Source organism: Myxine glutinosa, chromosome 10 (genome assembly GCF_964187855.1).
Source record: "Myxine glutinosa chromosome 10, kmMyxGlut1.1, whole genome shotgun sequence".
Classification (NCBI taxonomy): Eukaryota; Metazoa; Chordata; class Myxini; order Myxiniformes; family Myxinidae; genus Myxine; species Myxine glutinosa.
In genome coordinates, this window is record NC_136270.1 from 48,314,547 (window position 1) to 48,342,463 (window position 27,917).

The 27,917-nt window shown below is 45.4% G+C and overlaps 1 protein-coding gene across 1 annotated transcript; it reads right to left on the minus strand.

The window, feature by feature from the left end:
• Nucleotides 1-7: 7 nt before the first annotated feature.
• On the minus strand, nucleotides 8-26,210 carry LOC137434511 (NAD-dependent protein deacylase sirtuin-5, mitochondrial). Its single transcript, XM_068127608.2, has 8 exons — nucleotides 25,994-26,210; nucleotides 24,219-24,352; nucleotides 16,789-17,014; nucleotides 13,049-13,136; nucleotides 11,793-11,846; nucleotides 10,567-10,690; nucleotides 1,036-1,151; nucleotides 8-298 (listed from the first exon to the last, which is right to left on the minus strand). Exons 1-8 carry the CDS (start codon nucleotides 26,061-26,063, stop codon nucleotides 238-240), a joined length of 873 nt encoding a protein of 290 aa, XP_067983709.2. The 5' UTR covers nucleotides 26,064-26,210; the 3' UTR covers nucleotides 8-237.
• Between the last annotated feature and the right edge of the window lie 1,707 nt (nucleotides 26,211-27,917).

Sequence of the window (27,917 nt, forward strand, 5' to 3'; positions counted from 1 at the left end):
AGACAACTCGATGAATTTCGTACATTCAAAACGTTTTTTCTCATTGATATAGAGAGTGAAGGACAGATCCATCATTAATACATCGCTCTTTGTAAAGATCTAGACCATGCATTACACCAGCAGCACTCGAACAGTGATCAATGTGGGGTCAAAGGTCTCATCATATAGTCAGAGATATTTCAGGATAGAGGCTTGACGGAAGCGACTGTAAAAAAGAAAAATACGATTCCCTCTGGTTCATTCGAAAGGTGCAAGCGCAACAGGCAGAGTCTGTCCACAGGGTCCCTCGAAATGGAACCTGGAAAACAGAGATGGGATCACAATCGTCAACACTTGGTTTGCCGTTGCCTTCCAGGAAGGGTTGGGATATGAACCTGCAATGAGGTAATTCGAGTGTGAAAGTATGGTATGTTGTGTTTTGTGGATTAGTTTGCCAAGCTCGAGTCAAGTTGTAATACCAAAAACCTTCATCAAAACAAAACATTTACACAAAAATATTCAACCATTTTCAGCAATCGGAATGGGAAATTAACGAAATTGCAACAAAATAGAAATCACAGAATAGAGGCGATACTCGAAAGTCCCAGAATCCTGCTATTTGCAATTAGTCACTGGCTTTGGCACCAATACAAATTTTTATTACAACTCTAGAAATCAAAAAGCTATATATATTGAACAAACAGTTGCAAATTGAGCACCTCGCCACCATTGGAGCATTTAAATTGCATCAGATGTGGCAATAAATGTGAATTGCTCCTGTCAGCTTGCCAGCTCGATGGCAGAAGACACCATTTACATTTTTTGCCGTCTCCATCTCTTCCCCGTTTATAAACCTGTGTGGGCATGGGCAACTTGCTAGTATTAACCTTGCTCAAAACCTACCGCCAGAAACCTGGTATAATTCCTGCCCTGACTTCCTGATTTCGAAGTGGCAGCCCGACCTGGATTGTAGCCCAGGAACGGCTTCTGCAGCACCAACGCTCTGCATAAGGCATGGTACACGATGAAGGAAGGGATGGGCCTTTCTGGTCTCACCCAAAGCTGGTGGTAGCTGGTGTCGTCTCCAAGTTGAATTCGGCCACAGGCACCCCACGGCTCGCAACTTGTGGTGCTAGCATCGCAGCAGGATACACCAGGGAAGAGGTTCCCACCTGAAGTGACAGAGCACGCATCAAAAAACAGCAAATCTGACCCAGAGGAAAGTGGGTAGTTAAAAGTCTTGGAATAAAGTGAGGACCAGGCCAGGGTGTTGATCAAGCAAATCAGGGGGATGTAATAAAAGCAACAGAAAAAAAGATTGAAGGCTGGTAAGATACCCAAAAGATGCATTCACCTCTCATCTCGGCTAGGTTTGAATCTTGGCCCATCTTTAAACTGTCACCCCGATGTTGTGCAGGCAGGGCGATTGGTTGTTATCAATGCGTGTGCCATCCCTCGGCTGGACGCTAAAGTGGGTGTCCTGTCCACGAGCATTAGTTAGTGGACGTTAAAGATCCCAGTGACCTCCATGGCGATTAGGCGAGTTTGCACCAGCACCCTGAACAAATTAGACAATCCTGCCTTGACTGATTGGTAGGAAATCAATGCCAACCCCCAGGAACTGCTGTGGCAACACCGACACTCTGGAAAGAATGTGGTACATTGATGACGATAAAGTTGAAATAAACCCAATGCTAAATCTGCACAATTATCATTTTACCGTCAGCAGGATGGAACCATGTGGACAAAACTGATACATTTTTTGTGGCATATGTGTCATATACATATGGAAAAGGAGGTATCCATACATTGAATCAAATTCAAATTTTCCTTCAAACATAAATGAAAGAACCTTCCATGCACGGATCAGGCTCGTCAGACATATTCCTGTTGTGACAAGCATAGTGTTGGCAGCTTGAACGGAATCTCTCTCAGAGGTTATCTACGAGAACTGTCCGGAAAGGGCTTTGCGGTGCAGGTTATGAAGCCAGCAGACCTATAGGACACCTCACAGCAAGTACCTCGCTTGGCTTGGGGCCGGGTTAGGTCAACACTAAAATCTCACATCCTGACGAAAGATCAGTTGGTCGGATGAGAAGAGATTTCTCCTGCACGCAACTGATGGTAGAACTCGCTTTGGGGGCAACCTCACACAGCTTGTACACCCAAGAACATTGCAGAGTCTGTCGTGGTTGGTGGCGGATTCGTTACGACTTGGTGCTGTTACATTGTAAACTTGACCATGTCAGTGCACAGGGCAAGACAGGCGAAACGTACTGCAGGGACATTTTTGGATCGTGTTGTCGTTACACATTTTGACAACCATCCATTTCCCACAAGACCCCCATAAATAGATTACAAGGCCAGACCCAGCAATCTTACACAGTTACCAAGTTCTTGAGAAACTGTCATCACAACATTGCTCTGGTCAGTAGAGTTCAGACTCTGGCACGTTTGGAAGACTGCTTTGCGTTAGGAATGGCAACAACTCCAATTGGTTACTGTCTGGTGGCAGATCCAATGAATGAGGAGGCAAGTCTAGTAGAAGAGCGAGAACACAGAACGGATCACGATGCAACACAACAAAACAAACAAGTACACATACATTCAAAGTACACCGCCCCCATGCCAAATAAATAAATATCCTCCAGCGCGGCATTGCCTCCGGCGCCCGACAATACCGCAGTGCAGCTCTTAGAGACTGTATTGGGAGGGAGAGGTGTGCAATAAATTGATTGATTAATTGCATAATTAAAATCAATGAATAATAATCGTAAAATATTTTCTTAATCAATTGGCTAATAGCATACCTAAACCACTAGTGCTTCATCCGAAGCTAACTTTTTGAAAATTAATTAAATATGTCAATCGAAAAAAATTAAATAAGCAATTGATTAATCAATAAATAATTAATTGATTAATCAATAAATAAAAAATATCCGATTAAATAATCAACAAAACGTCTGAATTTACCTCGTTATTTGTCGAACATGCATACCTTACCATTCATTATATGGTTTTATTTTTGATAGACGTTTGTTTGTAAATAATTTTCTCGGCTCCACAGCACCTGATATCGATTCCACCTGGGAATACTTTCACAAAATTCTACTTTCTCACCTGTTTATCCCATCCCGTTTGCAGCTTTACTATCTATCGTCGACAGAGACCCTGTTATACTGAATCCTGCGGGGAGGCGGTTGCACTTAGGCACCTTACTTTCTCAGCTTGGAAAGCTAACCCGACTGAGGGTGACCTCCGTGCATTCAGTACGGCGTGTAATAAGTGTGTGTTTAGCAGGAGGCAAGCCAGAAAACATAATCATCAACTCTCAAGGCTGAACTCTCCAACCAGTCTCCTTCCAGGAAGTCATCATGGCGCCTTGTCGAGTCTGTCACTGGTGTATGCTCCCCCTCAACCCCGTCCCTAACCTCAAAGAGCTGTTCTGTAGACTCTGTATGGGATAAAGCAATATTCTAAACTGTGTTTTCCACCTGTTCTGTCAGCATCATACTCCGCCCGATGCACCCACTGTCTACTGGACCCTGTGTGCATCTAACGCGAGAAGATAGAGGGAGTACTGTCTGACCTCAACCCTGCTTCGGTGATGGGCCTACAATGTCCTGCAAAAGTATTCAGCCCTTACCAACAATGCCACATTTAGATGAATTACCAATTAAGTAGAAACAATTTCTTCAAATTACTTTTTAATTCATAACTGAAGAGATCAAACTAAACACTGTTATAAGTTCAAGGAAGTTACATGTCAGGAATACCTGCAAAAAAACAATTAACAATATGCAAATCACAATTCACTGGTTGCAAAAGTATTCAGCCCCCTAGATCAATACTTGGCGAAAGCACCTTTTGTAACAATGACTGCTATGAGTCTTTTTGAGTAGGCCTCTACAAGCTTTGCACCGTGAGATGGTGAAATCTTTGCCCATTTTTCAAGTGAAAATTGCTCTAGTTCTGCAATGTTTGATTTTTTTTTTAATAGGATATTTCCCGCCAGAAAGCCTTAGGCCACTCGAGGTGTGGCCTACACAAAGAAAACAAAATCAGAACAACTAGCCGCTTGGATTGAAACAAGACAAATGTAGAAAGTTGTCCACAGAACAAAACGGGCTGGGAGTGGTGAGCTAGTCTGCTTCGAGACAACAGTGCCTCTACCCACATTATGGTGGGATTGTCGATACACTGCAATCTTCGTCGCACCATAAATGTTCAATTGGGTTCAAGTCAGGACTTTTTGACTGGGCCACTCAAGGACGTTTATTCTCTTCTTATTAAGCCACTCCAGTGTGGCTTTAGCCTTGCGCTTCAGGTGCTTTGTTCTGCTGAAATGTGAATCTACCCAGTTTCAGATTCATGGCTGACTCAAGAAGGTTTTCATCAAGGATTCTCCTGTACTTTGCACCATCCATTGTCCCTTCTATCCTGACAAGCTTGCCAGGCTGAACCTTTCCGGTCTTGCCGGCGAGGTTTCCGTTTTTTCGAAGCTGTCCACGCTCTCCACACTATCGAAGTTAAGTAATTGTTTCCATTTGTATTTTCGTCAAAACTATTTATTTTATGGTGTGTGTACGTATAGTGTGTCCCTAGGAAGATTCTCAGTGTTAATCTTTCATACCTGTATGATATATCGTCGGTTAATTCGTGTCGTGTCTTTTGAGGCCTTGTACCGTGTTCGACCTTGAGGCTTTGTTTTTCTCTCAGCGGTCCATCAATTGTGCTCCAACTACTTTCGTTCTCTGTTTTTTCCCAGTATTTTCACCCCATACGTCCTTGTTTAAAATCTCAACCCAAAAACAAAAAAAACAAAAAAACATTTCCTTCTCTGTTCTTATTCGTTGTTCTTATTCGTTTATTCGTTAGTTCGTTCTTAGACCACATGTTTCACCCACATTTCCCCAGATAGTTTTCACTGTTAAACTTTAAAATGTTTAAACTTTCCCCTGAAGTTCTGTATTCTGTCGTGTATTATAACACCTTTTTCTTCTTCTTCTTTAAAAGGTTGCTTTCGACTTGCTCACCAAATCTATTCATTCCAAAAAAAAATTCCATCTCTTACAGTGCCTCTTTCATACATTCCCTAAACTCTCCTGCTTTCCACCCCTCCTCCAGCATCCTCAAATGTATTTTTGACTCGAAGGTCACAAGAAACTCATTTTGCAATAAATGTTCATTTCCCATTAATCGTACACTTTCCAAAATCCAATCTCACCCCTCCCCTCCAAATCCTCCCCATCACCCCTCCCCTCCAAATCCTCCCCATCACCCCTCCCCTCCAAATCCTCCCCATCACCCATCCCTTTCAAATCTTCCCCCTTGCCCCTTCCCTCCTAAACTCCCCCCACACCCTTCCCCTCCAAGACTCCCCCTTGCCGCTCCCCTCCTAGACACCCCCCTCACCCCTCCCCTCCAAATCTCCCCCATCTCCCATCCCTTTCAAATCCCTCCCCTTGTCCCTGCCCTCCTAAACTCCCCCCTAACCCCTCCCCTCATAAACTCCCCCTTGCCTCTCCCCTTCAAATCTTCCCACCCTCATTTCTTCTCCAATTCCCCCCTCTCACCCCTCCTCCTCAAAGTATCCTCCCCGCTTCTTCCCCCTTCCAACTCTCACTTCCATCTCCCCCAACCTTCTGCCTCGCTCTTCCCCCTTCTCAAATAACACCTCACTGTGCCTCACCCAATCACCATCAAACCTTTTGTCCGCCCCATTCTTCCCTTTCTCCAAGCTATTCTGAAATCTCTGACACACTTTCAACAGCTCTCCCTACCTCTTCCACATCTTACCCTACCCCTCACCCCCCCTGTTCTGCACCCTTCCTCTTCATTAACGGTATGGACCTCAAACATCCGGAGCCTTCGCTCAAACTTGACTGATCTCTCCATACAGATCGCTTCTGACAAACCAGACATGATCTGCTTAACAGAAACTTTCCTCCTTCATGATGTCCCTGATTCCTTGGTATCTCTCCCAGGTTACTCCCTCCTCCGGTATGATAGACCTGAGCCTCGTCCTGGAGGTGGGGTTGCTATCTTTATAAAAAAAACTCTTCCTCATTCGCCCTGCACTGCCCTCTCTCCACCTCGCCCCCAGGAATACCTTTGGCTACGGCTTCCCCTTCGCTCCCACCTTTTGTTAATATGTGTGTTGTACCGTCCACCAAACAGTGATGACTCCATCTACATCTCGGTCTGATAATATGGACCAACTTCTATCTACCCATCCCAACTCTCTCTTCCTCATATGTGGTGATTTCAATTGTCACCATGCCAGTTGGCTGGGTGTGGGTTCATCTCTCACCAGCCATGGCACCTCAGCAAGGACTTCTGCGACTCATTGGGACTGACACAATCTGTCAATTTCCCGACCCGGATCTCAGTCAATGGAGTATCTTCTCTTCTGGACTTGGTTATGACTAATTTCCCTGCAAATGTCTGCTGCTCTTCTGCTACAATCGGCTCATCTGATCTTGTGCTTGTTAAAGTGGACATCTCTCTGACCATTCTCAGAGAGCCTCCTCAGCGTCGACGAGTCTGGCATCACTCAGGCCGACTGGCACGGTCTTCAAGCAGCCATCAATCATCTAGACTGGTCTCCCATCTCTACCGCCTCTGACATCAACTCATCCTGGGAATTCTTCCAAAGTAAATTGCTCTCTCTCATGCACAGATTTATCCCATCTCGTCTTCAGTTGTCATACCCTTCCTCCCATCCATGGTACACGGAATCTTGTGGTGAGGCTGTTGCCCTGAAAGAACTTGCTTTCGTCTCCTGGAAAGCAAATCCAACGGAAGGAAATCTCATTTCCTTTCACAAAGCCCGAAACAAGTGTGTGTCCACCCTCAGGAGAGCCAGGAAACAATATCTCTCTGTTCTCAAGACCGAACTCTCTTATCTGTCTCCCTCTTCCAAATCCTGGTGGCGTCTGGTCAAATCTGTTTCTGGTGTTTGTTCCCCCTCCATCCCTTCCCTCACCTCACACGGCTACACGGCTGACTCCGCACGTGAAAAAGCTGAATGCCTCAACTCTGTGTCTGCCTCTAAATATTGTGTCCCAAACCCATCCCTCTCTGTACCCACCGTACCCAGTCGTACCCAGCTGCTCCTGGACTCTGTGTCCTTTCCACCTGACAAGCTGGAAAAGTTTCTGTCAACCCTCGACTCTGATTCTGCAACTGGACCTGACGGCATCAGCCCACGGGTCCTAAAATCCTGTTCTTCCGCTCTTTCACTCCCTCTCTCTGTTCTCTTCACCCTCTCTTTTGCTCAAGGTCATCTGCCATCTGCTTGGAAATCGGCCAACATCACCGCTTTGCACAAAAAAGGTGCAAAAACAGATCCCAGCAACTACAGACCAATCAGCCTTCTCCCAATTATCAGCAAAGTCATGGAATCCATCATTGCTTCAGATATGAAATCTTTCCTCTTCTCCAATGGCTTGATCTCTGATCATCAATTTGGTTTCAGACCTGGTCACTCTACTCTGGAGATGCTGCTTCTGCTTTCTCAACAATGGATGGAGGTCCTCAATGCCAAACAGGAAATTAGAGCTGTCTCCCTTGACATATCACGTCTGTCTCCGAAGAAATGCGGGCAAGGGGGTTAACAAGGAGAGATGCAGAAAATAGGGCAAAATGGAGAAGATTGTCATGGGGACCGCAAGGCTAACCCCCGCTCTAGTAGGGAAAATGGCCTTTAAAATGCATGTTGTGTTGTTGTTGTCCCTTGACATATCACATGCCTTCGATATGGTCTGGCACCCCGCTCTGCTCACCAAACTCTCCTCCTTTGGTATCAATGGAAATCTCCACGCATGGCTGGCGGACGTCCTCTCTAGTCGTGGTCAACGTGTGGCCCTGAATGGGTTTCTCTCATCTCCTCTTCCTGTTCAGGCTGGAGTTCCCCAAGGCAGTGTTCTGGGCCCTGTGCTTTTTCTGGTCTTCATCAATGATCTCTCTGACTCTCTTGAAAATCCTCTCTATCTCTTTGCTGATGACTCTACTCTCTGTCGCTCCATTCCTCATCCCGCAGATCGGCAGTCTGCAGCCTCCTCACTCTCTGCAGACCTGGACAAAATCACAGACTGGGCAAACAAGTGGAACATGTCTTTCAATCCTGATAAATGTCACACTCTTACGATGTCTCTCCGAGAAGACTGACTGGACAACCCTACCATCCACTTTCTGAATAATCCTCTCCAAGAAGTTCTGTCACTCAAGCTTTTGGGTCTCACTATCTGCCATGATCTTTCCTGGGAAAACCACATTTCAAATCTGGCCTCCAAAGCCAGTCACCAACTGGGCATCCTCCATCGTGCGAAGTCCTTCCTTGGCACACCTGAACTCACCACATACAAGGCTTTCATCCGCAGCTCAATGGAATACTGCTCTCCCCTCTGGGCTGATGCTCCTGCCTCACACCTAGCTCGTCTTCACGCTGTTGAAACCAAAGCGTTCAGAATCATTGGAATTTCCCGCGATGAAGCTAACTCCAAGGGCCTTTCACTCACTCACCGCAGGCAGGTTGGTGGTCTTTCCATCTTCTACCGACTCCTCTCTGGCTTTGCCCCCCCCCAGCTCTCTCTGGGCTCTGTCCCCCAAATATTCCTACAGGTCGCACAAGATCTGCCTGCAACCCTCTTATGGTCAAACTGCCAAAATCAAGACTCTCCGCTCACCTTCACTCCTTCATTCCTCTTTTCTCCCGCCTCTGGAACAAACTCCCTCACTCTCTTCAATCCCACTCCACCCTCCAGGTCTTTAAAACAGCTGTTCACCACCATCTCTTATCTTCCCCCATCCAAAACCTTGATCTTTTCTACCCCAGTTAATTCACCCCCAATCCACTTTTTTGAAATACCAACTTCTTTCCTGGAAGTCCGTGGTGTCCTTGTGTTTTATACTTCTCCCACCCCTCCCCCCTTTCCACGCCTCCTCCCCCCAAGCCCACCCCCTCCCACACATCTCCCGATGTCCCTGCTCTCAAATGTTGTGTTTGTGTGCTTCCCCTTCTCTCCCCATCTTGTCTTCCGCTCCCTCTTTTTATATATTTTGTTTGTCTGGTTGATTTGTTTGTGAAATAAATGTTAGCTCTTTCACGAGCCTCGATTCAGTATAGAAAAAAAAAGGCCCTGCTGATAAAAAGCAGCCCCATAACATGATGCTTTCATCGTAATGCTTGACAGTAGGGATGGTGTTGACGGGGTGATGCGCAGTGTTCAGCTTGTGCTAGACGCAACTTTTTGAATTTCGACCAAAAAGTTCAGTTTGTCTCGTCTGGCCGCAAAACTTTTCTCCAGATTCCTGCAGTATCATCAAGAAGCTTTTTCCCCCAAACTCCATTCAAGCTTTTAGATGCGTTTCAGTAATGGCTTCTTTCTTCCCACATGTCGAGAGGCCAGCTTTGTAATGGGAACAGGATATTGATGATTGATAAACACTGACCCTGTCTCGGACATAGAGCCACGCAGATCTTTCAAAGTTATTGTTGGAGTTACAGTGACATCCGAACTAGTTTACTGCTTGCTTGGCTGCTGTTCCACGATTCCACTTCGTAATAATGGATTTCACCGTACTCAAATCTCTCTCCACTGAAGGATTACACTCTGGAACCTGTCCTTAAATCCAGGAAAATCCCACAGTCTCACTATTACTTCAAAATTATCATCAAACAAAGTATCAATTTTGTTGGTCATCCCCTGGAAGAGATTCACTCTTGTACCTATAGGCCCCACCATCTCCTGGGACAACCACATATCAAAACTGGCTTACAAGTCGAGCCACTGATTGGGCACCCTCCATCAATCCAAGTCTTTTGTTGAAAAATGAAAGCCACTCAGTCTACAAGGCCTTTGGCAGTAGCTCAATGGAGTACTGCTCTCTGCCAAGGGATGGCACTGCAACACCACATCGATAGCGCCTGGATTATGTGGAATATAAAGCTCTCAATATTACTGGGATCTCCTGTGATGAGGCCGAATCACAACGTCTGTTGCTCACACCGCAGACGGGTCGGAGGTCACTCTGTTTTCTCCTATGTATTCTCCCACATTGCTCACTTCGCTCTCTGGGTCGTTCGACCCTCTCCAGCAAATCCAGAATGCACACGTTCTTCCATTAACCCTCCCCTGGTTAAACTTCCAAAATCCAAGCTCATTGCACACCTAAACTCTTTTATTCCTCACTTCTCACATCTATGGAACCACCTTCCAGAGGCTGTTCTGTCCCACTCTCCCCTCCAGGGCTTCAAGCAGGCAGTGCACCGCCACGTCGTGTCACCCCCAACCTGACCACATTTATTGCTCCGTTAACACTTCCTAACCCAACGCTCTTATTTGCTGTTTTCAGTGGTTTTTTTATTCTTCCTCTTCCCTCTCTTTGCTGTTTGTTTATCCCATTACTGCTTGTTCCCAATTGTTGCCCCATTACCCCCCACTGTCAACTTAACCTTGCTCTTTCACAAGTCTTGCTTGAGCAGGAAAAAAAGGTTGTGATGAAATGTCAGGAGAAATATTAAAATAGAAAAATTAAAATATATTGCATTGCTAAAAACACAACATAATACAATAACCTCACCACGAGACACAGATCGCAGGCTTCAAGTTCTTCAAACACTTTGGTCATTATATCTTCATCCAAGCTTTCCCCAAACCAGATGACGTGTGGCCTTAGAAGCCCACCACATCCAGGTAGTTGGCATCTACACGGCAGAGACAGGCATGTTGTAAACTTATTTACATTAAAAGGGCTTCACAATCCACCAAAAGTTTAATAGAATCCTCCCTCCCACAGGACGACCCAGAATCCTTTAGTGTCTCTCCCTGGCTATTGTCTCCTCCGATTTGATAGGCCTGTGCCCCTGCTCTGGTGGCAGAGTTGCACTTTACATCAACAACTCAATGTTTCACTGCCCGTGCACCGATCTTACACCTCCCAACCCCACAGGAGTACGTTTGGCCGTGACTTCCCATCTGTTCTCTGTTTCAAAGTAAAACATCCAAAATTATGATCGGATCTAAACCATGGTCCACCCCATGCATCCACCCCGAACCCTCATTTCTCCCCATATCCCTTATTTATCCAAGTCCCCCTCTATTTTGTCCTTCAACCCTGTTGTTAGTGTTTCCCACCTCTCTCTATTGCACCTCTTTTTCTGTTGCATCCTGATCCAGTGTTCTCGGTCTTCCATGAGCCTCGACTTTGTATCCCAAAAAATATTTTTTTAAACATGCTGTTTTACACATAGGGTTTGTTATGACATCAAATTAGGACATCGATTTGAACCTGATGTCCCTGAATCATGGTCCAAACGCCAAACCCCAACAGTGCACTACCTCTCAATCACCCTATCAGACTGCAGTCAACCTATGCTCGATAGATATAAAGTGATAAGAACACAATGAAGGGGGGACGTGGGGTTAGATTGAGAAGGGACAAGTGATGGTAACTGACCAATGCCGATAGAGCAAAATGTTGCTTATTGTCAACACATGTGTTAATGGAGATGGTAATGACATGAAGTATGACCAAAAAGTTACCATGCTTGTGGTCAAGATGTGTAGCCATGGTTAGGTGAGTGATCCGATTGAAAATATTAATGATAAAGGTACCCTAGTCCTCGAGTTGGAGCACTTATTCCGCATGTGTGACGTGTAAAATTAAAACTCGCACTCAATGTAGGCCAAGGATGCGAGCAAGAGCTGCTGATAAGAAAATTTAAACAAATGCATTCTCCTGTTGAATTTATGCAAAAGGGCCTTGCCTAAAGTCAAAATAAATGTTCCCTTAACACGACTCTATACCTGGGCAGGTCTTCCACAGAAATTCCAGCATCTTCATTATCAGGACTGGGAGCTCTGAAAGACAGGTGAAGCACATGACAGTCTCTCTTCATAATCTGTACTTACAAGTACATACAATGAAAACATACTGGAAATAGAACGGCACTCGGTAGAGAGCACACCTCCGCCTGGCTGAACAGTTTACGTTTTGTATCCCACTGATAGGCCGGATCCGGATTCGGACCTGAACCAAAATCGAATCGGCTTGTTCTCGTCACCGAACCAACTCGTCCACCAAGTTTTGTCATGTCATCCACAACTTTTTGAAATATCATGTTATATATCGTTTTTGGCCCGACCACTCGGATGAATCACTTATAAAATTTAAATATTCTCGTGTCCGAATCCGGATTCGGATCTTCACCAAAATCGAATCAATACCGTGGTAGTCAAACACCGAACTTCTCCACCATGTTTCATCCAAATCCATCCAGAACATTTTGAAATATCATGTTATATATCGTTTTTGGCCCGACCACTCGGACGAATCACTTATAAAATTTAAATATTCTCGTGTCCGAATCCGGATTCGGATCTTCACCAAAATCGAATCAATACCGTGGTAGTCAAACACCGAACTTCTCCACCATGTTTCATCCAAATCCATCCAGAACATTTTGAAATATCATGTTATATATCGTTTTTGGCCCGACCACTCGGATGAATCACTTATAAAATTTAAATATTCTCGTGTCCGAATCCGGATTCGGATCTTCACCAAAATCGAATCAATACCGTGGTAGTCAAACACCGAACTTCTCCACCATGTTTCATCCAAATCCATCCAGAACATTTTGAAATATCATTCCATATATCGTTTTTGCCCCATCTGTCAATGGTGAAGAATCACTTTTAAAATTAAAAAATTCTCTGATCTGGATTCGAATCTTCACCAAATTTGAATCGGTTCTTCCGTGTCACATACCCAACCGGTCCACAAAGTTACGGCCGAATCCGTCCACAATATTTTGAGATATCCTGTTCACAGACAAACAAATAGACAAGCAGACGAGGGTGAAAACATAACTTCCATCCACCTTCGGTGGCGAAGGAAACTAAGACTTGGATTGAAACAAGACAAATGTAGAAAGTTGTCAATCCACTTGGCACCGTATGCCATACAGAAACCCCCCTGTAGTCCCAAATAACAAGCAAAAAACATAAACACTCCCGACAACTGTTTCGTTTTTTTTGGGTGTACCGGTCTTTCCCCTCACCCCTTGCCAGCAAGTGAGGGCACAATAGGATTGGTGTGGTTTTCTCGGACATCCTGGCACACGGTGCAACACGTTTTAAACAGGTTGCCTGCAACACATCGGTTTAACAATTTTAAGCAAGAGAAAGAAGGAAAAGAAAGAGGAAGGATACTCTGTGTGTTTCAATAGACACATCACAAGTCAAAATGTGAAGTTGTGAAGTTGTGAAGAAATGTCATGCTCTTAAAAAGTAAAAAGCTTGTGGCACCAATATCAGAATTAAACACGATTTTATCAACTGCGTATCAAGCAAAGCTAAAACTGAAATGTGGGGGGTAGTTGGGGAGGGACAGCTTGAAATAAATGTTGAACAAACTCACGTACAACTTTAAAACTGGCTTTTATGGCGATGTTGAGAAAGTACCACAAATTGTGTGAATTTTGTAGCACACTTTTTATTTCCAAAAAAAAAAAAAAAGTTTCCAACGTTTTCTTGCAGACATCAAATCAATAAAAGGCCCATTGAGTCATCTACACTATAATACTCCTGTCTGTCTGTCCTTCAGGGTGAGTCTTACCCCGTTGAAGGAGGGGTTTCAAATACAAATCTCCGCCATTTTGTTCACCCCGCATATAGTCAGGTTCACTATGTTTTTTCGTTCAAAATCATGGTAGATTAGCAAACCTATACATTTTTGGAAACGTTATTACATGGAAAATCTGAAAATCAATGTTTACATTTGCCAATTCCGACCAATTCGATTCGCCCAATCGACCAATTCCATTCGACCAATCGCTTCGATCGACCATTCGACCAATTCGATCGATTCGATTCGATTCATCGAATTCGATTCGATCGACCAATTCGATTTGCCAATCAATTTGACCGACCTTTGCTTGTGTGGAACGGACTGTGAAAACGATGCGGACTATATTGTCGGATACGCCACACAGGACAGTGATGACGAACTCTAAATGGCATATTCTGTAATCGTGTATGTTTGATGCCATTGACTGCCTGTGTATATTTTGTCATTGACTGCCAGTGTAGATGTGAAGTTATACTGACTGCATGTGTATATATGATTTTGCTCACTGCCTGTGTATGTTTGGTGATATGAATTATTGTGACACATTTTTATGTTATTAACTGCCTGTACAAAATGATAACATGTATTTGATTATGCAACTTATCGCGAATATAAAGACAGTATTTTGCAATTCAAAACCTTTGATTCGTGTCTTACCATTCCCCATAGCACTAATTTGATACTTTCATTGGATTCCTTGTCCCTGAAAATATAGGTTTAGTATATTTTTAAAAGTTTTTAGGGTAATTCGAGGCAGAAATGGAACAAAATATGTATTTTACAGTGGCCATTTGGAAAATCCAAAATGTCCGCCATACAGGTATCTCTCCAAATGTAAACATTGATTTTTAGTTTCCTTATGCTATAACCTTTCCAAAAATGTATAGGTTTGCTAATCTACCATGATTTTGAACGAAATATAATTTATTGACATAGTGAACCTGACTAATAGCCCTGGAGGCTTCATGAGGCTCTTTTGCAAGGCTTGCGCTTTCTGACTCTCATGGCTTTATCTAAGCTCTAATTCACCATCTGATTTCATTTTTCATAGTCGCTAAGATGGTTTAAGACTGGGTTGCAAAAAACAGGAAGAAAAATTGGATGAAAATTTCGCGTTTTTAGACAAAAATGCATTTTTAATTAAATTAAGGCCTGCAATATAAAGTCCATTCATGATCCCTCATGGCTTTATCTCAAATGTAATTCACCATCTGATTTCATTTTTCATAGTCACCAAGATGGTTCAAGACTCCGTTTCAGCAAAAGGTGAGAAAATCAGACGAATATTGGCGCTTTTTGGCAAAAATGCATTCTAATAGCCGATTTGAATGTATCTGGTTGGACGCAACGTGAGGACGGGGAGAGAGGGGTGAGGAAGGAGAGGAGAGAGGTGGGAAAGGAGAGAGGGAGAGAAGTGAGGGGAGAGGAGAGAGGGGGGAAAGGAGAGAGGGAGAGGAGTGAGGGGAGAGGAAAGAGGGGGGAAAGGAGAGAGGGAGAGGAGTGAGGGGGTGAGGGGAGAGGGGGGAAAGGAGAGAGGGAGAGGAGTGAGGGGAGAGGGGGGAAAGGAGAGAGGGAGAGGAGTGAGGGGAGAGAAGAGTGAGGGGACAAAGGAGAGTGGGGGAAGAGAAGAGAGAGAGGAGAGGGGGGAAAGGAGAGAGGGGAGAGGAGATAGTGGGGAAAGGAGAGAGGGGGGGGAAGGAGAGTGGGAGAAGAGAGAGAGGAGAGTGGGGGAAGACAAGAAAGTGAGGAGAGAGAGGAGAGTGGGGGAAGAGAAGAGAGTGAAGGGATGGAGGGGAGGAGTTAGGGGATGGAGGGGAGAGGAGGGAGAAGAGAGGGGTGGAGAGGAGTTAAGGGATGGATGGGAGGGCAGAGGAGGGATGGTAGGGATCCCTACTAGGGAATTATTTATTTATTATTACTTAGTAAAAGTACAGCATCTGAAAACTGAAGTTAGGGATCAACCCGTAGTCCAATCATATATTTTTTACATTCCCAGGGTATATATAAAGAGCTATTTAAGGCAAGTTAACTCTTTTCAAACTATGTAATTGAACAATACTTTGAAAAGCTTTGTGCATAGTAAATTGTAACGTCGTGCATAGGAGGATCCAGGGGGCGTGCAACCCCAGCCCCCTCCCCCTTTCGGATTTTCGATAAGTTATATGCTATGATGTTGGATGCAATGGCAGATAGAGAGTGGCGTGCACCACTCAACTTTCTCTTCATGTGCGAGTCAATTATGCATGTGTTTCCAGGGTACACGCGTGGTGAGATGTGTCGAGTTAATCTTTTAATAGTGCATTAAATGTGTGTTTCCGAAACGCACTGTTCATCTTTTAAGAGTGCTTTAAACGTACGTTTCCCAATCGGCCCGTTACCGGATTTTGTTACAGGTTGTGACCACCGTGCGGTCATTCTTATTTTGAGCAAGGATTCCGGCTGGGCAAGTCAGCTCACCAGTTCGCCACTTTGGCCCATCAGTCATCGCGAATCTGCTAAACTGTCGGGCCAGGAAAAAAAACACAAGGAACTGCAGACAATTCCAAGAACACAGCAAATGCCAGTTTCCAATTTATCTATTTTTCAAAAATTTCCTTCAAAATTTATCTCCATCCATATCCAAGTCATTTCTGGTTGACAGCCTAATCCTAATTCCATTTCAGGCCTAATCCTTCATCCTCTTAATTTTCTCTCGTGTGTAAAACCATCCTCTATCTTCTGTCGAGTTCTGTTCTCCTCTTCATTCGTTTAAAGTTTTAATGTTTCATCTCATCACCAAAGTCCTATGTTTACTTCTGCGCTATTCTTCCTCTAGTAGATCTTCCATTCATTATATTCGCTCTTTATCTTCCCACTGCCATATGCTCCTTAGCGCTCTATCTTTGAGCTTTTCCACTAGTCAAGAGACTCGGAAAATAAATTGATGTGCGAATGCAAAAATGGCAGCAATAAATTCTGATGCAAGGAAGTGAAGCCAAAAGCTACAATTGTGGTTACATGAGAAGTTGTCTGGAGGTCTTGAGAACAGTTTGCCTTCAAAGTAACAACAAAATAAAAATTCCTGAATGCAACAAATAACACCTCTCCTTACCATGCAGCTCGCACGGTGCCCGAAAAAGGCCAACCCCTGCTCTGCGGGGAAAAATGGCCTCTAAAGGTGGTTCTTCTTACCATGCAGCTCGAGTACATTTTTTGAGCCTGCGCGATGGTGAAGCTCATCTATGTTTTGAGTCACCACAACAAGTCGGCACCCTTTGGCATGCAATCGCTCCTCGCACGAGGCCAGTGCCCGGTGGGCAGCATTCGGTTTGCGGGTTGCCATGAGCTCACGTCGATAGTGATAAAACTCCCAAACACGGGACGGGTTTGCAGAGAATGCAGCAGGGTTGGCCAGCTCCTAAAGCATACAGAGGAAGTTTGACAGAATTTAATGCAACATCGTCAACGTGACACATACTACATACCTTTAATCAAATATAATGGGGGCACACTATTCAAAATAATTCCAAGGAGAGGGGAGGGGGATATGGAAGGGGGGATAGGGAAGGGGAGGAGAAGGGGAAGGGGGATAGCGGAGGGGAGGGGGTGGGGTGGAGAGCGAAATCCCAAAAAACCTTTTTTTCCCCAAAATTTTAATTTTCTTTTTTTGTGTGGCCTAAAACACTCCCAGGCACTCGCTGATGAACCTCTGAAAGTTTGGCGAAGATGCGTTCAGCCATTTCTGAGAAAAATGGCAACACACAGACACACATCTCTTATATAGTAGAAGATTATATATCTTAGAAGTGTTCACATTTTTTTGAAGCACCCTGTATATATAATACATACATATTGCAATACTACAGAAAATGTACAAAAACTAAATGAATACATTGTACAGTGCATGGGTAGCCATGTGTTGGCTTAGCGGTTAGGGTGCCGGCTTGGGATCCTAGGATCCTGGGTTTGAATCCCTATCGCTAAATTAACGCCAGGGGGGTTGAACAGAACAGCCAGGGGGCCTATCATCCTTCCAAGGTCGGCAAATTGAGTACCAGTTTGCTGGGATGAATGAGCCATTCGGGTATCCTACGTCAGAGTGGCGACCCATCCAAGATTGTGCTCAATAGCCAAGGAAACTGCTTCGGCAGTCCTATGCATCGTCACGGTGCAAAAAGGAATGGTCGTCGTCATCATCATCACAGTGCATAGGTATTTGGTATGTGAACCTTTTGCTTTATATAGAGCATGATATTATTTTCATGCTCCCATACAGTTTATCAACAGATTGTGGAATGTTGTTACAAATATCCAAGAGCACTTTCCACAATTCATCAAGGTGTTTGGTTGCCGTTTGACTGTCTCAGCATCCATACAACCCCATCTTGCTACATTGATGTTCCTATGAGGATAATGCATCTTTGTGAGTGTTCTACCAGACACTTTACATTCCATATCGTTTTGCACTACACTACAATGACATCACCAATTCCACTTTTATTGTCCTGCAGGTGTGACACTTTACAATTGCTTCCAGGACTGCTAGAGCGCATACCTCCGCCAGGCTGAATGGTTTACGTTTTGTATCGCACCGATAGGCCAGATCTGCATCCATACCTTAATGAGAATCTAATCGGCTTGTTCTTGTCACCTACCCAACTGATCCACTAAGTTTCGTCCAAGTCTGTCCGCATCATTTTGAGATATCATGCTATATAATATCCTTTTTGGCCATGTGAACATGTCCTCTCAAGACAGACAGTGATATCTTCCAGTTTGCTCTGGAAAACCCTCTTTTCCTTTTTGCAGTTGACTCCACATTGATACTGTTACATTTGTGGGGGTGGGGTTAGAGATTACCTTAGAATAGATAGAACTGTATTGAGTAACATGGTCCATGTACGAGTAGTTAGCCAATCTTGATGTAATAAGCAGGGACATGTCGCTTAAGGATTGTCTTGTTTAAACGTGTACCATAAGGAGGGTGGCGCATTGTGGTAGATAGCAAGGGATGAAGTTAATGAAAAGTATGTCAAACCCCCTGTAACAACCCACTGGGTGCACTGGGTGGCGAGTGTGCTAAAGGGGAGAGTGATGCACATCAAAATGGGGGCACTGCTAGGCAAAGGAGAGGGGGGGGGGGGGATATCAACGTCCTGCTCTATTTACTCAATTAATAAACAAATGGTGCCTTATAAAGTTTCGGGAAAGGATTTGTGCAGAGGGGAAAAACGACTCATTTGAGGCACATTGGCAAGGAAACTCCTGGACCCCAAAAACAAAATGAAAACAAACATGGATTTGTCCAATTTCAAATCATTTGTGTCGTTATTGCCTATCCAATTCGTTCAAGCACTTTTCCGTATGTGTCACGTCTATGTACAACTATGAATAGAGAAATAATATTGAACTGTGGAAATGACTTCGAGGTGTTAACATTGCATAGCATAGTTATTTGTTTTTTTTGTGTACAAGATCGAGGCTCGTATAAGAGCTAACATTGAATGAATGAATGAATGAATGATCGTTTTAAGGCCATTTTCCCCGCTGGAGCGGGGGTTAGCCTTGCGGGCCCCATGACAATCATGGTTCCCTGTTTTGAGGCAATGTTTTTATGGCCGGATGCCCTTCCTGACGCCAACCCTTGGTCACGCTCTTACGATGCGCAGGGATACGGTATACCTATTCTAAACCGGGGTACACACCGTGATCATTCATCCCAGCAAGCTGGTACTCAATTTGCCGACCTCAGAAGGATGACAGGCTGAGTCAACCCCCCTGGCGTTAATTCAGCGCTCGACCGGGATTCGAACCCAGGATCCTAGGATCCCAAGCCGGCACCCTAACCGCTAAGCCAACACCATTGGGAGATAGGATCAAAAACGATACATAGCAGGATATCTCAAAAAGTTATGGATGGATTTGGAAGAAACTTGTTGGACAGGTTTTGTGTCTGACAAGGACGAAATGATTAGATTTTGGTGAAGATCTGAATATGGATTTATATACAAGAATTATTCAATTTTTAAGTGGTTCTTCACCATTGAGTGATTGGTCGAAAAGCGATATACACAACAACAACAACAACAACATGCATTTTAAAGGCCATTTTCCATGATAGAGCAGGGGTTAGCCTTGCGGTCCCCATGACAATCTTCTCCATTTTGCCCTATTTTCTGCATCTCTCCTTGTTAACCCCCTTGCCCGCATTTCTTCTTCCACCATCTTTAGCCAAGTCTTTCTCGGTCTTCCCCGTCCTCTACTTCCTTCTACATTCATTTCCATCACTCTTCTCAACCAGTCACTTTCATCCTTCCTCAACACATGACCAAACCATCTCAACCTGTTCCTCTTCGCAGCATCAATCACAGGCTCTATTCCCATCATCTTTCACAATTCATCATTTGTCTTCCTCTCTCTCAACGATACTCCGCACATACGTCGAACCATTTGCATTTCCACCCTTTCCAACCTTCGTTGCTGCTCTACGTTCATTACCCATGTCTCGCTCCCATAAATCATAACACTTCTCACACATGCAGCATACACCTTTCCCTTCAGCTTCAACGACACTCCCCTCATCATCAGCACGCCACTCAATTCCCGAAACTTCTTCCATACACATCTCACTCGAGCAACCGCCGTTGCCGAGTCTAATCCACCTTCTCCATTCAGCATGTCTCTGAGGTAGCAAAATGTTTTCACACCTTCCAGCTTCACGCCGTCTCCAAGATCCAACTCAACATTTCCTCCATCTGCAGCTCCCTCTGTGCACACCTTACATTTGAATGTAGCTGCCACACTGGTTAATGACCCTCTCAGACCACTACATTTTTGATGAACCCACTCAGCGCACATTGTACACTGAATGGAGTTCACTCCGACACCCTTCCTACACACAGCACAGGGCCACTTCCCAGTTCTTTCCACCTCACCACATGCTTTACCACTTGCCATCACCTTCGTCTTTCCGATATTCACCTTCAGACCTTTTGTCTCCATACATTCCTTCCACGTGTTCATCTTTTCCATCAGTCCATCCATACTTTCCGCAATCAACACCAGATCATCTGCATACAACAACTCCCACGGTAAACCCTCCTTTACGTTCTGAGCCAGCACCTCCATCACAGCTACAAATAGTAGTGGACTTAGTACCGACCCCTGATGCACTCCCACCTTCACCTCAAACTCACCACTGTTCCCGTCCTTCGTCCTTACAGCTGTGCGCGCTCTTTTGTACATTGCCATCACTACTCTGATCAACCATTCCTCCACTCCGAACTTCCTCAATGCCCATGTCAATACTTTGCGTGGAACCCGATCGAATGCTTTCTCCATATCAACAAACCCAAGAAACAACTTCTTCCTCTTCTCCATGTACTTCTCCTGCAACTGCCTCACAATGAAAAGCGCGTCTGTCGTTCCTCTTCCTGCCATGAATCCAAACTGCATTTCGTCGATCTTCACTTTCTTCCTTATCCTCCTCTCCAACACCCTTTCCAATACCTTCATTCCATGCTCCAATAACTTTATCGCTCGGTACGAGCCACACTCCAGAGGGTCACCTTTCCCCTTGTATAGAGGGACGAGGGTACTCAGTTCCCAATCCACTGGAATGCGGCCTTCTTTCACCACCAGATTACAGATCTCTGTCATTCTCTTCATACCCCCAACTTCCTGCTGCCTTCAACATATCTCCCACAACTCCCGTCGGCCCTCCCGCTTTTCTACCCTTCATTGCTTTTATCGCTTCCTCAACGGCCCTCCCGCTTCCTCAATCACATAAAAACAAACTGACACATAAAACATATAATAAAGGGAGCGAGAGACAAGATAGGGAGAGAGAGGGAAGCACACAAGTACAACAGTAGAGAACAGGTACAATGGGAGATCGGTGGGAGGGAGAGGGCTTGGGGGGAGGGGGCATGGGAAGGGGCGGAGGGAGAGGTATAAAACACATGGACACAGCTATGGCTTCCAGGAAAAAAGTTGGTATTTCAAAAAAGTGGATCTGGGGTGAATTAACAGGGGTAGAAAAGATTAAGGTTTTGGATGGGGGAGATAAGAGATGGTGGTGAACAGCTGCTTTAAAGACCTGGAGGGAGGAGTGGGATTGAAGGGAGTGAGGGAGTTTGTTCCAGAGGCGGGAGAAAAGAGGAATGAAGGAGTGAAGGTGAGCAGAGAGTCTTGATTTTGGCAGTTTAACCATAAGAGGGTTGCTGGCAGATCTTGTGCAACCTGTAGGAGTACTTCGGGGACAGAGCACAGACAGGGCTGGGGGGGGGGGGGGGGGCTAGGCCAGAGAGGAGTCGGTAGAAGACAGAAAGGCCACCAACCTACTTGCGGTGAGTGAGTGAAAGGCCCTCGGAGCTTCATCGCGGGGGATTCCAATGATTCTGAAAGCTTTGGTTTCAACAGCGTGAAGCCGAGCTAGGTGTGAGGCAGGAACACCGGCCCAGAGGGGAGAACAGTATTCCATTGAGCTGCAGATGAAAGCCTTGTATGTGGTGGTTTAGTTACATCCCGTAGTAAATGGAACATAGTAAGAGTGAGGTAATTAATCATGATATGAGATATGTATCGCTTTATGTCTAGACAGATGATGCCCACCCTTCCTAAAGTGTGTGTGTGAAAACCGCCATCCCTCTGAATCTTTATTTGTTGTTGTACCCTCTGTTATCTGTCTTTTATGTCCTTTTCAGCATTTGGGTAGGCCTTCAGCCAGAAGTTTAGTCGAGAGAAGCCAGCTCCATAGCCATAGTTGCTCCCACAGCACCTGGACAATCGGGGTGAAGGTCAGGAAAGGGTCACCTCTCCCCAGACTCGGCTTTGACCCAATGGTAAGCGAGTAGGGAGAGGCGTGGCATGTCATGGCATAAGGTAGGGGACAAGGATTAAAAAGCGGCTACACCGGGTGGAAGGGAAAAGATACACGGGAGCCTCCAAGCCGAAAGCCGCATCAGTCTGCAGGGCTGTCAAACGAGAGCCATGCCCGCACCCCACCACTCCTTTCTCTCCACCTCACTGGCTGGACCACAGCTGCTGTAAGAGCGCATCTGGGCTGTCGGCCTGCATCGGTTTCAAGCTATCTCGCGGCATAGCTTGGGGATATCCTGTCTCGTATGTCTATCCACTTTTTTTTTTCTTTTTTTTTTGTATACTGAATCGAGGTTCGTGAAAGAGCTAAAATTTATTTCACAAACAAATCAACCAGACAAACAAAATATATAAAAAGAGGGAGCGGAAGACAAGATGGGGAGAGAAGGGGAAGCACACAAACACAACATTTGAGAGCAGGGAGATGTGTGGGAGGGAGAGGGCTTGGGGGGAGGAGGCGTGGGAAGGGGGGGGGGAGGGGTGGGAGAAGTATAAAACACAAGGACACCAAGGACTTCCAGGACAGAAGTTGGTATTTCAAAAAAGTGGATTTGGGGTGAAATTAGCGGGGGTAGAAAAGATCAAGGTTTTGGATGGGGGAAGATAAGAGATGGTGGTGAACAGCTGTTTTAAAGACCTGGAGGGTGGAGTGGGATTGAAGAGAGTGAGGGAGTTTGTTACAGAGGTGGGAGAAAAGAGGAATGAAGGAGTGAAGGTGAGCAGAGAGTCTTGATTTTGGCAGTTTAACCATAAGAGGGTTGCAGGCAGATCTTGTGCGACCTGTAGGAATATTTGGGGGACAGAGCCCAGAGAGAGCTGGGGGGGCAAGGCCAGAGAGGAGTCGGTAGAAGACGGAAAGACCACCAACCTGCCTGCGGTGAGTGAGTGAAAGGCCCTTGGAGTTAGCTTCATCGCGGGAGATTCCAATGATTCTGAACGCTTTGGTTTCAACAGCGTGAAGACGAGCTGGGTGTGAGGCAGGAGCACCAGCCCAAAGGGGAGAGCAGTATTCCATTGAGCTGCGGATGAAAGCCTTGTATGTGGTGAGGAGCTCAGGTGTGCCAAGGAAAAGGACATTCTCTGTCTCAAGTGGAATGATTGGAGCCAATAAGGCATCGCATATTTAAGGACTCTTCTGATCATTTGTTGGTTCGAGGGTGTGTACCGGTATGGGTTAAGGGGGTTTATTGAGACATTATAATTGCATTGCTTCTTGGATTTCCTTCCCTCATGTGACCAATCTTGTAATTAAATATACCTAGTCCTGGGGCGAATTTGAGCAGTCATGATCGCCATTGCAATTAAGCAAGTCCGTTATGGCTGATTGGGAGCAGAAATCAATGTCATATTATGAGACTGTCGTCAGCCTCACGACCAAGCGCAGCACCGAATCAGCACAACACATTGGCTGACTGAAATCCCATCAGCACGGTATCGTGGCAGTGGACACTTTGACTCAGTCAGCCGTTGCGGCCGTCTTTGACCGTTTTTGACGTGGCCCATCGGGATTCGTACTGGGACACTAGGATGACCTGCTGCTGTATGTGCAACTTAGAATACAGGAACAATACCTTGCATTATTTTTCTGCATTTAAATTTTTCCACCAACAACTCATTTTCTGGAAAAGGTTGGAATTTAGGACTACTCTATTTCCTATCCTTTTGAGAGTAAAATACCTCCATGTTAGATTGTTATAAGCAAAACAAGAAGCAGATAACAGACATACGCAGCATGTATTCACCTGTGCCTGCCACTGGCGCCAATATCCTCCAGGACCACGAAATGTAGGCACACCACTTTCCGCACTTATCCCAGCTCCTGTTAGCACTACCAGGCGTTGGGATAGCTTAAAGACCTCTCGAAAACGAGCCATATCTGAGAGGGGAGAGGGGAAGAGTATTGGGAATGTTGTGGAAAACCAAAAGTGATTTTTTTTAAAGCATGATACTGGGCAATTCAAGGCAGAGAGAACATTTTGTACATCCATTCCCTCAAGTTTGCCACCATAAACCTGCCAGTTTAAAAATACATTCAAGATATTGTATCAGATCTGTGAATAGATGGTCAGATATGTTCCCTTCCCTCCCCCACCCCCAATCCCACCCCTCCCACATGACCCCCACCTCACATACCCCCTTCTAGTTTCCTCTGAAACTTAGAGAACAGTGGCTTTACGAAGTTCAAAAAAACTGATGCAAATTGTATGCCTATTAATAAGGATTTATACAATGACAGCGAGGATCAGAATATGCAAATAAGAATAATATTAAAAAAAAGTTGTTCAGGAAAATAATTATTTGAAGATAATTGTCAAGGAGCAGCATTTTTCCCAAGGTATTTGCTTTTTACGGTGCAGCCCATAGAGCAATGCCTCTATAGTTCAGTGTCCGTCCGTCCATCCGTCCGTCCGTTCCCAGGTACCGCAAAAAAGGCTTAACCGATTGCAACGAAATTTTGGGTGGGTAATCATGGGACCCCCCTGGAGTAAAATAGGCTGTATTGTTTTCCCAATTTTTTTCCAATTTCCAATTTTTTAAATTTTCCCAAACACGATGGAATAATATTTACCGATATGAACAGTGATGTGGCTTTTATTGAAATTCTGCAAATACTGTTTAGATTTTGATGTTTTGCGTGTGAAATGACTTAACGGATGTTTATATAAATCGTTTAAAATAAAAAAAAGCCTTCAATTTCTGGTATTTTGCCTTTTCATTTGGGCCTCCCAATTGAAGCCCCGCCCGTAGGGCAGGTACCGTAGGGCGGGTACCGTGCTAGTAATAATAAATGTCAATGTGTGTACCGTCCCTCTTCTAGAATTTAACCGGGCATCCCATCTGTCAGCATTAGTTGGTGGACGTTAAATATGCTATGGTCTCCTTCCCGAAAAGTAGGCGAGTTATCGCAGGTGCCACGGCCAAATTCTAAAATCCTGCTGTGACCAGCAGAGGGCATTGCATGAGCAGCGCAGCAGTACCCACAGCCAGTGATGCCACCCGGAAACATGTATTTGGCAGAATTCAAATTACTGGTATTTTGTCGTTATTACAGGGGAGGGGGAAGGGGGTGATTACATTTCACTGCAAAGTGATGTTTTTTAAAAATTGTTTCTTTTTACATTTCAAATTATTTTTGTCGTTAAAAAATTGGAGGAGGGGGGTAGTGTCAGGTTGTTGAGATTTTACAATGCGGAACATTTGCGTACGTAATAAACAGAGGGTTCCAAATGAAACAAATGCTGCTATTCATAGTGTGCACATCACCAGGAAGACGTTTTATAGCAGAATCTCATTTAATGAAAAAATATATAAAATATTTGTTGGAACATGGGAAGACTTTTTGAAAACTGCTGCTTTTGTCCCAAAGTCAAGTTTTATCGCAAGTCCCATAAACGAGAGCCTCAGTTCTCAATACAAATTAATATAGCTGATATATTATATGTATATTCTTATTAATTAGTGTGTAAGCCTATATCTATATGATTCGATGGTAACGTTATCGTAATGAGCAACTTACCGGAACTTGGCCGGGCCATGGTGAGCCGTAAAAATCGGGAACACACCTGAGCTTGGCGGATAAACTGCATTCGCTGGGCAACTGCAACTGGACCTATCGATAAATAAATAAAAAAACACTTTACTGAGCGGTGAGTGGCCCTAAAGGATACCGGAAGCTGAATGCTCCCCTTGTTTAATGTTTTTGTTTAACTATGTATATGGTCGTAGTTGTTGGTGTTGTTTTATGGTTACCTATCCTTGGGACGACATGGTCGTAGTTGTTGTTTTATTGGTACCCATCCAAGGGACGACATGGTCGTAGTTGTTGTTTTATTGGTACCCATCCAAGGGACGACATGGTCGTAGTTGTTGTTGTTTTATGGTTACCTATCCAAGGGACGACATGGTCGTAGTTGTTGTTGTTTTATGGTTACCGATCAAAGGGACGACATGGTCGTAGTTGTTGTTGTTTTATGGTTTCTTATCCCATGGACGACATATATACATGTACAGAAAACATGAAGTAGGCATAACTTCAAGAAATTTATCCAAATAAAAAGTAAGAAGTTTAACACGATGCACCTGGATAAATTACAGAGATAGAAGTGTCAAACAGATTCTATTAATACATGGTTATCCAAATAAATCCTCCCATCGTTAAGCAGTTCTTTCATAGTTATATTGTGGTGCTATGCACACACAACTCGTTTGCCAAGAAGGTAGGCCACAACGCGTTGTACAAACCAGAACACTTTATTCTATGCTCGCACGTAAGCACTGGGCGGGCTCGACTTTCGAACCCGCATATATGTCCCGAGGCCACGCCTTGCGATATCACCTTTGCCCGGCTTCCCCCGGAGGGCCTCGTGCAGGGGGTGCAGGAGCTGGGCGACGCGGGGCACGAAGCGGTGATAAAAATTCACCATGCCCAGGAATTCCTGGAGCCCCTTGATCGTGCGGGGGTGCGGGAAACTCCTGACCGCCTCCACCTTGGCCGGTAAAGGGACGGCCCGTGCCTGGTGATGCGGTGCCCCAAGAAGTCGATGACGGTGACGCCGAACCGGCACTTTGCGGGGTTGATTATCAGGCCGTGCTGGCCCAGGCGTTCGAAGAGCGTGCGGAGATGGAGCAGGTGCTCCTCCCGGGACGTGCTCGCGACTAGGATGTCGTCCAGGTAGACGTAGACGAAGGACAAGTCGCGCAAGATGCTGTCCATGAGCCGCTGGAATGCCTGGGCCGCATTTTTCAACCCAAAAGGCATCCGCAAGAACTCGAAGTGGCCGAAAGGTGTTATAACGGCCGTCTTCGGTACATATTCCGGTTGTACGGGGACCTGGTGGTAGCCCCGGATGAGGTCCACCTTGGAGAAAAAGGTCGTTTTCGCCAACCGGGCGGAAAAGTCCTGAATATGCGGGACCGGGTAGCGGTCGGGGGTGGTGGCGTCGTTGAGCCGGCGGTAGTCACCGCACGGCCGCCATCCGCCGCCGGGCTTGGGCACAATGTGCAGAGGTGAGGCCCATGCGCTGTTGGGGCGCCGGACGATGCCCAGCCGCTCCAGCGTGGTGAACTCCGCTTTCATAACGGCGAGCTTCGTTGCGTCGAGGCGGCGCGCCCGGGCGTAGACCGGTGGTCCGACGGTGGGAATATGGTGTTCCACCCCGTGTTTGACGGCCACCGCTGAAAAGGTGGGCCGCGTGAGTGCCGGGAAACTGGTGAGGAGGTGGGTAAACTCGTCCGCTGCCGGAAGCGTACACACCAACCTCGCCGGGACGGAACCGCTCAGCAAACCGCTTGGTAAGCCGCTCGGTGAGCCGCTCAGCGAACAAGCGAGCGAGCTGAAGGTTTCAGCCTGAACGAGGCATCGACGCTTAACGTCCACCAACAGCCCATGCACACAAAGGAAGTCCGCACCGAGCAGGCCATTGGCACGCTGGCGGTGACGA